The sequence below is a fragment of the Microtus oregoni genome, unplaced genomic scaffold, assembly GCF_018167655.1.
Source record: "Microtus oregoni isolate MIOR12 unplaced genomic scaffold, Mior012 000001F_ref0000356, whole genome shotgun sequence".
Taxonomy (NCBI): Eukaryota; Metazoa; Chordata; class Mammalia; order Rodentia; family Cricetidae; genus Microtus; species Microtus oregoni.
The window spans coordinates 46,232,034-46,246,538 of record NW_024543060.1 but is presented as its reverse complement, the minus strand read 5'-3'; the positions used below and the strand labels follow the sequence as shown (position 1 = coordinate 46,246,538).

The 14,505-nt window shown below is 36.0% G+C and overlaps 1 protein-coding gene across 3 annotated transcripts in view; it reads right to left on the bottom strand.

The window, feature by feature from the left end:
* Gpc5 (glypican 5) overlaps positions 1–14,505 on the bottom strand; it is a 1,160,291-nt gene that overhangs the window by 579,301 nt on the left and 566,485 nt on the right. For all 3 annotated transcript variants that reach the window (XM_041675000.1, XM_041675018.1, XM_041675009.1), the window contains exon 7: positions 6,520–6,679. In XM_041675000.1, coding sequence (XP_041530934.1) covers positions 6,520–6,679 — 160 coding nt within the window. The remainder of the gene's footprint in view (positions 1–6,519; positions 6,680–14,505) is intronic.

Below are 14,505 nucleotides of genomic sequence, written 5' to 3'. Positions count from 1 at the left end.
ATGTTGGAATTTTATACCCTGTCAATTTGAAAGAAAATGATAATAGAATATAGGTTTGTTTGTTTTTCATTTTATTTATTCGTTTTTGATAACTAGAGGAGCTCAATTAAGTCAAGATAAAATTTATTTGGTGATATTTTCTTGAGTTTTAATTTTTGTATCCTTTATTGCGTTTACAAATATATTCAGCACTATGCTATTCTGAAAAAGCATGAATACTTTATTTTATATTCTCTGATGCGGTATAGGCTAGTAATGGAATATTGCTGAACTGCTAGCTCCTTTGCGATGGATGCTAACACGCTCCCTTAAGTAATAATTAATGTCTTTATTCATCTAAAAATGTATCATTCAAAGCCAATGCAATGAAAATTATCACTTGGACATTCAAGGGCAGATCCTGTGTTTCAATTCTGTTATTTAAATCCATAAATATAATATATAATGTTCGAAGAGGATAAAACGTAGTTTTATGTTACCCATTATGTTCCTATATACCATTGCATACAATCTTGGTAACACCACTGCTAGTAGCCAAGATGAGTCTCAGTTATTTATAGATCAAAATGGAATACTATAATCAGAAAAATATTCATAGTAATTAAATAATAATTTAAACATATTTATAGTGGATATATATCACATTTATCCACATAATTTTTATAAGTAAAGACTGAACTAGCTGGTATTTTAAATGAACATTGAAAGAGAGAATTTCTTCATAAAAATTCAAAACTTTTATAATGCAAGGCTTCTTCTCACCCCAAATTAGCACTTACAATAGGTAAGTGCATGTATGTAGTCATTATTCAATGTTACATTTACTGTATCTCAAATTTCAATCCAATAACCTCAATAAGAGGTTCATTTCTGTTTAAATTAATTAAATACATGACAAGCAATTCAATTATTCACACTATACTTTTCTTATGTTTTCATGAAGCTACTACTGTGCTATTTTTAACTCTACAAGGCAGAATCCATGCATTCAATGTGAAAAAAAACTTGGTAATATTTTAATTTTAGGAACAATATAGATGTTCTAACAGATTTGGAACCAATTTAATGGTGTTCAGCTCTTATATGCTGTACTATCTAAAATGACCTAGATTGGAAAGGAGAAAATTGGCTCTCTAATGGAAAATGACTCTTGATCTTTGTTCAAAGCCTGAGAAATAACAGACAGTGGAAATTTACATGACATTATTTTTATGATAGCATTAATTCATTGCTCTCATAGCTCTGGAGAGAAATCTCAAGCCATATTCTTTGAGCTCTCCCTAATGTCCACTGCTAGATGAGATCCTGAAGCAAGGGTGATTTATGTGAAGAAAGATATGAGGAAGCCAAAATTTCTTCCTCACTCCACAACCCTTTGTCGCTAAGTAAATTACTATCTTTTCTTAAATATGGAACAAAGGACTATGTCTTATTTCACTGTGTACGTGGAATGTGACAGTCCCTTCCAAGATCTTCTTAGCTCCATCAGATAGAATCATTTGTTAGAAGCTTATATAAGGACACTAAGTGAGGTATCAAAGACACAGTAAACAATAACTCTATGTATCTAGAAAACAGATTCCTTTTATAGAAAAGCCTTTGGTGGCTAAAGGGAATACTCAGGAAGGCCCAAGGACTGGAAATGTGAATTCCAGTCTGTGTGAACCCTTACTATGACAGGTAACCAACGACTTCAATACGTCCACTCAGAAACACAACTGGGCACACACAATGAATAGGACCTGGTGTCATTTACAGGCACTTCAGTGAAAATGAAATAATAATTTTGCTTAAGAAAAATAAGTAAATATTACATTTTAGCAATGCGGAAACTTGAAGATGTAAATCACAGTATATTCTAATGTCTATCATCTAAATGAACTTGAAACCAAAATCATTTCATCTAATTTTGTTACTGTGAGCCAACTTATCAAAAGGAAGCTGCTCACTGTTGACAAATCCATAGCATATAAGAACTACAAAGGAGTTTCAAAATTACTGAACCCACGGTTTTTCTATAACCTGATGTCAAATGGTGCACTGATTTATGATTAGTTCAGCTGTTGAAGAGACATTGATATTACTGACGTTAAGTTTGTCAAAAATGCAAAGAGAGGAAGAACTTGATTGTGTCCATCAGCATTTACGTCCTGCTTGAGTTCTCCTTGTGGAAAAACCTCAGGTTGTAGGCGGTTAGAATCAGGCAAAATGAAGATTCAAAGATGCAATTCCTACAATTTGAGGCCCTCAATGAATAGCCAAATATATGTAAAATATTCAAATGTGGAAAACTTTCCTATGATGTGAGATATTTTAACACCAATCTTCTAACACAATAAATTATTTTAAATCCTAGTACTGTATACTATGCAGCATAGATGGCTTCTAACTATAAGTAAAACTTCAGATTTGATTGAATAAGAATCCACAGGCAGGGTTACAAAAAGAAATACTTTTACAATAAACACAGCTGGGCTGGAGAGAAAGGTAGGCAGGAAAGACATGTCACACACATAAACTCACATGTCACACAATACACTCACATGTCACACAATACACTCACATGTCACACATACACTCTCATGTCACACAATACACTCACATGTCACACATACACTCTCATGTCACACAATACACTCACATGTCACACATACACTCTCATGTCACACAATACACTCACATGTCACACATACACTCTCATGTCACACAATACACTCACATGTCACACATACACTCTCATGTCACACAATACACTCACATGTCACACATACACTCTCATGTCACACAATACACTCACATGTCACACAATACACTCACATGTCACACAATACACTCACATGTCACACAATACACTCACATGCCACACACATACACTCACATGTCACACAATACACTCACATGTCACACACATACATGCACATGTCACACACATACACGCACATGTCACACAGTACACTCACATGCCACACACATACACTGTTTTGCACACACACAATACACACACTAACATTCATACATTAACACATACACACATTCACTAACATACAGCCTCACACATATGTACATATTCACATACACACACATAAACACACAACACACACCCATATACATACATACACACTCACATACATATTCACAAACTCATTCACACATGCACACTCATATACACACATACATATAGACACACATAAACACAAACACAAATAATACACTTAAAAAATAAACTTAAATATACTAAATTACTTAGTATTATTGGTGATTAAGTAAAAATGATGCCTAAATGATAAATAAATATGTTGGTGCTAAAAATTTACATTTTGAATCACATATTTCTCTTCATTGCCTGAAGTAAACATATATAGAAATAGAAAATAGTACATTAGGAAAATATTTATCAACTTTCAAATTTGCATAAATGGAACATTCATTGAATTTACATAACACAGAGTAGGAATATGCTCTTGTTGCACGAATAATAAAAGCCCAGAGACAGAAAGAGGATCAACTTGAAAACCAAAAAGCAAAGTAGTCAAACCACTAGAGAAGTCTTAACCTTTACCAAGGCTGGGCTACCAAAAAACTAAGTAGACTAAGCTTGTCTGTCCTCTCATTAAAGGTGTGAGCCACCACCACCTAGATGTGTTTCTGGATTGATCTTGTGTAGCCCGGGTGGCCTTGAAATCACAGAGATTCATCTGACTCTGTCTCCGAAATCCTGGGATTAAGGTATCTGTCACCATTGTCTGACCTCTAGTGGCTTTAGCTTTACCTCTGGTCTTCAGTCAAGAATTATTTATATATATATATATATATATATATATATATATACATATATATATATGTATATATATGTCTGTACATACATAATACTATATATATTATTATTTTAATTGAACCTTTTGAAAGTGCAAATAATCATGACAATTTCAGCTAACAATGAGTAAACATGAAGTATAAAAGAAATCACGATGAGTCCAGAGCTCTAAACACAAGTAACAGCCATTGAACATTCTGGAAAATACCATTTTCCAGCTCTTGAGACAACCACAATTGCTTTTAACTTGTGACCAATGAACTAGCCCAAAGTTGCAAAAATCCAAGTTGCAGTACTTTGAAATCTAGGAGTGTAGCCACACTTTGCTGATTTTCTGAACCTTCTTCATTTCAGAAGTCTATCCACAGTGATTTCCTACCCACTTATTAAAAATTGAAAGACAACAGCTATAAACACTTAGAAATAACAGAAGTGCTCTTGGAGTGAACAGACGAGGATGTTTTCAATGTTTGCCTGGAGTTTCTGACAATCATCTATATCTAATCTCACCAGATTTTATTGGGACTTGCTTACAACAACCTGACTATGTGAGCAGTAATTGAATCATAGGTTTTGAAGTAACCAATTCATGCCTGCCACCTTGTCACCTAAGTTCATAAGAAGACAGTAGCTGACCATCTTTCACTGGATCGATTTCTCTCATGAAACAAACCCCATTTTAACTATCCTGGGTTCTTGAGATTTTAAATTAGTCTAAAAAGTAAAATATTCCATAAAAATTAAAATTTTGCTGGTATATGCAGAAATATGCAGACACAAATATATATGGAAGCAACTTCAATCTAATTCATGTCAGTTGATAATTTTATTTCTGTTTTGTTCCATTATTCCTATATGGTACATATTTTGATGTCTTAGAATCCTGACAACATTAAAATAATAAGAGGGCATAAATTATATATTATACATATATATGTATATGATATGTGGCTATGTAAGTAATATACACATATATGTATATAACATATTAGTATATATAAAACTGTATTAGGAAATAAGTGATTTTGAATTGACTATCACTCTGTCATAACTTCTAAATATAGAAGAGACTCTTTTAAGACTTAGCAAAAGTTCTCTTACTATTGAAACCCTTTTTCATTTTATATTTTAGTGCATAGATCTAAAAGAAATCAATGCAGGAAGGACTATTCATACCAACTAGAACAACCCATATATCGAATTCTGCCAAGAGGAATAGAAAGTACTCCACCCATATTCTTTGTTCCCTTGTTCCTTACTCATAGTAACTCCTAACTATTTACGAAAACCAATTACTATGTGAAATAATCAACCCATTTCATTGTACAAATTCTTTTATATTTTGCAACACTATTGGTTTCTAGATTTTTTAAAATCAATATGCTTTGCTAATAAAACAAGCATTTTAAGGGAACGAGAAGTTGACATTTCAATCTTATTACTGAGTATTTTTTTTCTCCCAAAGTAGGATAAGTGTGAGAAGTACAAAGTACTCATGTGTGCAGTACAGGAGATCAGGCCAGTTGCAGGATCCAGAAAGATTCAGTTTCAGCTTTGGAAGAATCAGAGCTGACTAATTGAAATAGATCCACTTGGGTAATATTAATTTTGCCTTGTTTTCTCATTTGATCAGTTTTATTGTCCTGCTCCGTGAACAAATAAACACGCATGACACTGGATGGAATAGATCCCATTGTCTTCATCTTGTATATGAAGATCACATTGGAACGCCATTTGGTAGTTATATTTCTTTCAATTTTTCCATTTCAAAACTTTAAAATTGGAAGGTGCATATTCTCTGTTTATAGGTAAACATGCATGCACATGTGTGGGAAAATGGGGGGGGGGGCGTGTGTGTGTGCAGTCAAAGGAAGGTACCAGACATCAGTTGCTCTCTGCTTTTCTCTTTAAATAGGTTCTCTGCCCAGTGAATTCCAGGAATCCCTGAACTCCATCTTCCCTGGACTAGGATGACAGACACAAGCCACTGAACCTAGGCTTTTAGGCATCTACTAAGGGTCCCAAAGTAAGTGAACTCTCATATTTATATGGTAGACACTTTACAGATTTATCCATCTCCCCATCCCTGGAAATTATATCTTTCATTGTAAATGAATATTTAAGCATTTGGAAACATTTATAATTTATACTCCATCCAAACAAAAAGAAAGTCAATTTTAGGGAGATATTTCAAAAGTGAAGACAGGATTGAGGAAGAGTTTGGGGAGAAGGTTGAACATGATCAAAGAGTATTGTATGAAACTATCAAATAACTAATAAAACTGCATATTCAGACAAGACAAATCTAATTAGATTATAGCAAAAGTTGATAGAGTAAAACCATCTAGACGGTGACATGATAATATGGTGAAATTGCACATTTGGCTGTTTAGTGGTACTTATTCACCTGGTTCAGAGTAATAATCTGATACACACTGAACAACATGTCCTAAAGATTGATTTCCTTAAAATTATATACTTCTCAGAACTGCCCATCACTCATCAGTTCTTTATAAAAAATGTCATTTCCACATAAAACTACTAGCACAACATGAGCAATACCCCACAAAATGCATGCCCTACATGGTTCAAAACAGGCTCATTTCTTTTGCCAGTTTTTCCAGTCTATTTCTGGGTTCACAAACATTCCTACCTGATATTTGAAAACCAGACATTTGAAAGTAATGCTAGATCCATGCACTCACAGTTTGTGATCTTCACGGTCCTCTTGACTTCTCCACTCCCTGATCCACCACAGCCGTCTTCGTCATCACAGTCCCCACTAGATTGTTCCAGCATGCCGCCACCACTGCCTGGCTGAGGCAACTCCCTCGTGTTGGGTTTGGGAGATCTACCCTGCAGCAACTGAATATAGACAACAATAGTACATGTAAAATCCATAGATACACATTTCCTTAAACATTTTAGAAAGAAATTCCGAAACTAGGATGATTCTCTTATAGGATTTCACTAGCTCTGTGTAGATCCCTTTCCTAATCAAACCTTGATCATGTAACACATTTAAAATAATAACTAGAACATTGGAAAATGATGGGCAAAATCTGGTATCTGCAAAGAGCAACAGTAGTCCACCTACTAACTCTAATGTGAAGCTTTGGAGAATGCTTCGAAAAACAAGTCAGGCCTTGTGCTTTCAAGTGGTTTGACCCAATGACCCTGTATTTCTGAGGACGCAGACTCTAACCACAGTTAATTACACTGTTATACAATACACCCCTCACTGTGAAGCCTTGGCTGAGAATCTTGTACCAGGTTTCAAACTGACCCTCCACACATTCTCCAGATATGGAGTGCTAGCAGCTCAGAAAAGAATTCACCAGCAAGTTTAGCATTCTGGACAGACACATACATGTCAAGCCATCTAACATTCCAATGTAGAGGGCACAGGGCAGATTTGAAGTCCAATTTACATTTCTGCAAATTGTTGACTCTTTGACCTCCAGAGTTCTTAATTCTCATGAACTTCATTAGCTCTTAAGAGCAAAATAAATGCCATAGAAATTTTTTTCAGACTAGACACAATTAATATTTTTAATAATACTGAAAATTTTGGAACTTCTTTGTAATGGGGTGATGATATAAATAGCAGAATATTTAACTTAAAAGTAAGACTTATAAAAATAATCAGATATGGCATTTACGCTCTAAGGCAATTTGGTGACACATATGACTAAAATAAGAGAACAGGGCCCTGCTGTCCACTTAATGGGCATTGAAATTAAGTTTCTTTGCAAAAGGCTGAGGAGAGGAATTCAATGTGCAGATAATAGACATTCATATGAATGACAGCATCTCATACTTAAGACTTCAAAGGAAATAACTTCAGAATGTTGATGACAAACATGATAATTGTAAGTATACTTAGATCAAACAACTGGACTTTGAGGTTCAGAAAGTTCACAATTAAAAAATATCAGGTCATAAATGCAGAAATACCACAACTTCTTTAAAATTTCTATTTTTCTAACCAAAAATCATGCAAGCAATAATAATTATTTAATTTGCCTTGCTTTTCAGCAGTTCTCAAAGACTATGCCACTAGAGTTAATTTTTAAGAAATTATTTCAAAGTCAAATTAATCGAAACTTCTTTAATGTGGTTAGCGTGCTGGTATGTGTGCCGGTTACTAGAGATGGGGGTGGGACAGGGATTATTGCTATGGAGAAATACATGTACACAACTTTAAAAACTCAAACCTAAAGAAACAGAGTCAGGAGAAATGGTTCTACCTTATGTCTCTATTGCTGTAGGAATTCCTACGGCCAGTAGCCTTTAAGTTACCCTGTCACTTCGGCATGGCCTCTTATACTATATATTCCAATGTAAAGCCCCTTCCCTCTCTCTTCCGGATACGGGATTTGGTTGCTGTTCCCTGTTCGAGCAGAGGACTGTGATCTGTGAGTCTACCCCTAAATAAATAACCCTTTATTATACTCAATTCTGAGCTAGGGTGGGATTTCTTTTTAGCATCCGTCTTCACTTTATCATCTGTTATTCAAGTATTCTACTGATCATGGAGCTAGCATCAAATGCTTGGACTAAGAAGTTCAACATATTGAGAAATGAATCTTGACTCTCACATACATTCACTATGAAAAATAGCTAAAGGTGAATTCCTTGAATAACTGATTCAGCTTTCTCACACCTAAAACAATCACTCTGGGTGCTATTGTCGTACTGAGAAAAAACACAAAAAGTATAGTAATTTGAAATAAATGTGCCAAAACATTAAATACTAATACAAATAATTACTAATATTTACTTTATTACATATTCTAATAAAATGTTATTTAAACATCTAGTGTTATGTAGCGGCGTAAATGAATGCAGACAGATTGTAATAATATATACAGCTTTAATGGGGAAATAGACTTACAGAACCATAGGTTCCCGTGGAGAACAGGAAAGCAGAAGGGGCGGCTGGGAGCACACCCTTAATCTTTATAAGTAAAAAATATCCTCGGGGGACCCCGCCCCCTGCTAACAAGGTGATTGGCTGGGTCTTCCCTACAGTGTTAGCTTAAAGAATTATCTGATAGGTAATCTAATTATGAGTAAGCCTTGAGTAACAACTATAGCAAAAGCCATACTCTGTGGTTTCTTGCCTTCTTTTTTGATGCTTGCATTCTTTAGCAACATTTTCCCATATCAACTCTATTTTCTAAGGATTCTTCTGGTATTTTACTGGGATTCAGTCCAGAGCACAAACAAAATCTCATGAACAGCAATACATAAATCAACATGATCCAAGCCCAAGAATTTGATCTCAAAATTCAAGTAGAATGATAGTCACTGTAAAACAGTACTATTTTAAGAAACCTTTTCATTTAAAGTGACTAAACATGTGGTTGGAGAATTATTCATTTATTTATAGTTGTCACCACTCTAGATGAAGTGGGAGCTGGGAGAATGGAGCCAATAGACGAGGCAAACTAAAGTCTCGTGAGATAGCTAACTTTATTCAGAACAATTTATATTCTGAGGGTTTAGAGAAATCAATCACATGAGTAAAGTTCTCATGAGTTCAAGCTGTATGCAACCACAAGGTCAAGCCTCACGTGGTGCTCACTGACGTTTCTGTCCTACCCAGTTCCCCAGCCATTCAGTCTCAAGGAAATATACAGAGGTCTACACTAATTATAAACTGATTGGCCTATTAGCTTAGGCTTCTTATTAACTCTTTCTTACATCTTATATTAGTCCTTTATTCTTGTCTGTGTTAGCCACATCTTGCTTGCTCTGTGTCTGGCTTCCTCTGTGTCTGGGTGACAACTACAGACTAAACCTTTCCTCTTCCCAGAATTCTCATTGCCCCACCTATACTTCCTGCCTGGCTACTGGCCAATCAGCATGTATTTAAAATACAAGTGACAGGGTACAGATCATTGTCCCACATCAATGAGGCAAGAAAAGCTTTCCAGAAAGGCATATAAACATTTAATCGAATAACAGCAGCAATCAACAATGAGTAATATGAAGTAAGTTCACACATATCCACTACACTAGGAGGAACAAGAAAATACATACCAAGGACAATTCCATGTTTTAAAGAAATTGAGATCACAAAACTTGTTTGTTTTCTTAGAGTTTTCTCACAAGTACTCAGAGTTCCTCTCACATGACACTGTTACTTGTCTATGATCAAGAATAGTGAATGTTCGCTATGTTCAGAGAGTCCGGTTTTATCCCAGGCTTTTCCGGACCCAGGCCAGCTGGTCTTGGTGAGTTCCCAGTAGAACATCCCCATTGTCTCAGTGTGTGGGTACACCCCTCGCGGTCCTGAGTTCCTTGCTCGTGCTCTCTCTCCTTCTGCTCCTGATTTGGACCTTGAGATTTCAGTCCTGTGCTCCAATGTGGGTCTCTGTCTCCTTTCATCGCTTGCTGAAGGTTAATATTCAGGAGGATGCCTATATGTTTTTCTTTGGGTTCTCCTTATTTAGCTTCTCTAGGATCACTAATTATAGGCTTGATGTCCTTGGCTTATGGCTAGAAACCAAATATGAGTGAGTACATCCCATGTTCCTCTGAGAACTCAAGAACAATGGCAATGGGTTTCTGATCCTACTGCACGCACTGGCTTTGTGGGAGCCTAGGCAGTTTGGATGCTCAACTTACTAGACCTGGATGGAGGTGGGGGTTCCTTGGACTTCCCACAGGACAGGGAACCCTAATTGCTTTTCGGGCTGAGGGGGGGGACTTAATTGGGGGAGGGGAAGGAAATGGGAGGCGGTGGCGGGGAAGAGACAGAAATCTTTAATAAATAAATTAATTAATAAAAAAAAGAATAGTGAATGTTCAAAATAGTATGGGACATTTATAAGATCACCTGTGATGTTTCTGATATTTGTTTTTCACTTTAGCATCTAGGAAGTATCTAAAACAATGAACTCAAAATTGTAAGAAACAGTATTATATACAGCCATAATTTCTTTCAAATAATCTGTGCTGAGCAGAATTGTAAAACAGATTTCAGGACTTTGCACTTTATTTCCTGGAACTGGGAAGCTGGTATCATTTTCAAACATGATATGCTACATTTTCAGGACTTATGCGCATGTACTAACTCATTTATTAGTTAATTTGGGGTTTATGGAAAGCAGGATTGTCTGTGTGAGAATAATAGAATCAAATCAGTGTTTTAGAAGACAGATGGGTTTTTGGCCATTACCCGAGACAGAAATTAGAATCAGAGGTGCTTGGGAAGTATGATGCAGGGAACCATGGTATATTTTGATCAAGGCCATTAAGGGAAACATGGAAAGGAAGTGACTATGTGAGGCATCTAGAAACTAAGAACAGAGTGGTTTCTAATATGGACTTGGGACACTGGTCTTATAATCCTCCCTGTACAGTCTAGATTCTCAAAAATGGCTCATTCCTCAAAATCTCTAAACAGAGTCAAATGTAGCCAGCCTTTGATTTCAGCCACATGACAGCATGAGCTCAGGTCTGATGATGGAATACTGCTAACTGTATGATCATTTGTTGTGTACCAAGAGAAATTTAATGGATTCACATATTTAATACATACTCACACTTGGACAGCAGTTTTTGGAAAAATTAAAAAAAATATTTTTTAATTCTCTAACACATTCTTTAGAAACAGATCCACATACTGGAAATATGGTGCCCTTAGATATCGCCTCTCACATTTCAACCATGTATAGGTTTTGACTTTCTCTGTTTCCTTGTGGTCTTTCTATTTTCCATGTCTTCATGTAGAAGACAAAAACTGCTATTTCTATGGTGGTCATCGAAACAAATCCAGGATCTCACTGGGTGGACAATCCCAGATCTGCAAACACCTCTCCTGATAGGATTGGTGTATCCCTTTCCTAAGTGTGGAGGATCTATCTTGTTTAATTCATTTTCTTATTTTTACTCTTACATGCCAATGCATATCCACTTCTATTCATGTGATAGAATGTGATTATCAACCTGTCTGGATTGAGAAAAGCATAAGATATTAGTAAAGCACACAACACTCTGACCTAATGAGTGTTTTAACCCACAGATGGGTTCAGAATCTAAAGACACTAATACAAGGGCTATAACTGTTAGATGTTGGGTCCCAATTGGAAGAAGGGGGTTGTTTAAACCTACTGATAGGTTCAGAATCTGAAGAGATTATTCCAAGAACTAGAAGTTAGATGGCAGGACCCAAGTAGAAGAAAGAGGTCACTGAGAATGTGCCTTTGGTAGCTATATTTTATCCTAGATCCTTCCTATTGACTTTCTATGCTACTTTCCCTCCTCCATAATGTGATGTTCTCATCTGTATTTTCCTTCCATAATGGAAGCCTCAAAAAATTATGATCCAAGCCGGGCGGTGGTGGCGCACGCCTTTAATCCCAGCACTCGGGAGGCAGAGGCAGGCGGATCTCTGTGAGTTCGAGACCAGCCTGGTCTACAGAGCTAGTTCCAGGACAGGCTCCAAAGCCGTAGAGAAACCCTGTCTCGAAAAACCAAAAAAAAAAAAAAAATATATGATCCAAATAATTCCTTCTCTCTTAAAATTGTTTATATGAGCTCCTTTAACAAAACAATAAAAACAATACTTCATACAGAAGCATTCTTTTGTTACAAGCACATATCCTTTGTTTCTTCCAGGGAATGTCTAACACACTGCATGCTCACATGTCAAGAGATCACACTTTTGTGGTTATCGACAGACCTTGTTGTATTCACTAGTTTGTCTCTCACCAGGGACAGGAGGTGAAGATTACCTTATTCCTTTCTGTCTTACAGAGAAACTGTCTCTACTCACATTTCATGAAACCTTATTTTACCTTATTGCTCACTGCAAGGGACTTTGTCCAACCCACTAGGACAGCGTTATTCTCCCCAAATCAGTAGTTTTACCATGTCACTTCTTGGCGTTAAAGCACTTTCATGTGCTTTACTGAAAAAATAAACATCAGTGGTTCTCAACATGTGTATGGAGAGAGGGAAACATCATTCCAGATAAATAAGCCATGAGGAGAATGGCAAAAGGTGAGGTGTTTGCTGGTTTCACCGTATGGCCCTTCTTGATTTGTTTGAATTAAGATTTATGAGAAATTCCTCAAGAAGCCATCTTGTCTCCTTGGGATTCACTTCACTTTTTCCAAATTTACATAAGCAAATTGCCTGTCTGTAAATCACCTGGTACAAACCAATATACATCTAGAAATGAGGACGAAGTATAAGGTAAATAGTGGCCTGGAAGTCAAGGCGCTCTAGAATACACTAAGATACTTTAAAATTAGTCCAAACACAGACGCAGATTCTAAGAGCATAGCCTCGAGTCCCACAGATAGGCTTGTGTTGTCATTCTCACTCCTTCTCCTTCCCTCCTAAAGTATGCCCTTACCTTTCTTTCAACTCATAACAGTGTATCTTGTTTTCAAGTTCAATATCTCCTTTTAATCCCTCAGATATTTCTTTTTTCTTTTTTTAATTAATTTATTTATTAAGGATTTCTGCCTCCTCCCAGCAACCGCTTCCCATTTCCCTCCCCCTCCCCCGATCAAGTCCCCCTCCCTCATCTGCTCCAAGAGCAATCAGGGTTCCCTGACCTGTGGGAAGCCCAAGGACCGCCCACCTCTATCCAGGTCTCCTAAGGTGAGCATTCTTTTTCTTTAAAAATAATAACAACAACCACCACCACTGTGCCATTAATTAATATTGAATTCACATTCTTTTCTTTAAGTTGTAGAATCTGATGAGTGGCATATTTCTCAGAAATGAGTCCAAGATTTAACTTTCTATATTCTCCTCACCATGCTGAAATATTAGGGGATAATTATAAGTAATTAATGATAATTATAATATTTTAATTAATTAATTAAGTATTCTTTGGGAATACTTCATTGTGTATGTATATCCTGTCATTATTGCCCTCTGTATCAAATTAATTTTAGTAAATTTGTTTCTGCAACCATCAATGGTCATGAAGTTCAAGAATAACTGGATCTATTCTTGCTGGTGGCAAAATTGGTTCACTTATCCAGCTTATGGCATTAATTGAATATATGTTATGTAAGAAGTATTCAGAAAGATACATCATCTACAATAAAAATGCAAGCACTGTTCTTAAAATGTGCATACATATGCTTTAATTCCAAGAAAGCATTTATAGCTATGTTATAAGATGAAATTAAAATTAGAAGAGTCCAAGGTTTAATGTTATGACTTTGCTAAATTATTATCTCTGTATTTTAAAAAAAAGAATAAATTTAAATAATCTTAGTCCCTGAATATTTCTAAGAATTTGTTTAAAATAAGCATTTGAAGCTGAATGTCTTTTAAATGTTTATGTTCTTGATATTTGCTACTGCAAGAGAGGTGTTCCCATTGCAGTTTTGAAATAAGTCTACACCATATTTATTTTCACTAAAGTCTCCAATGTTGAAATAGTTTCAAAATTTGATTCAGTTTATTTTGTTTGTTTGTTGTTTCTAGAGAAGAAAGGAAGTCTGCTTTTGTATTTGGGATCTTCAGAGCAAGAACAGCGTCTTTGGTCTTTCTCAGAGGGCCCATTCTCCCCATTTATGCGTTTCTAATCCCTGAAAGACAGTGTGTCTTTTCCTCTCCTTGTCTCCATTGGATCACCCTCACGGACAGGCAGCATTTCACATCCTCTTCTTCAACCAACACTTGGATATCAGCCTACCTTCTCTCAAGGGCAG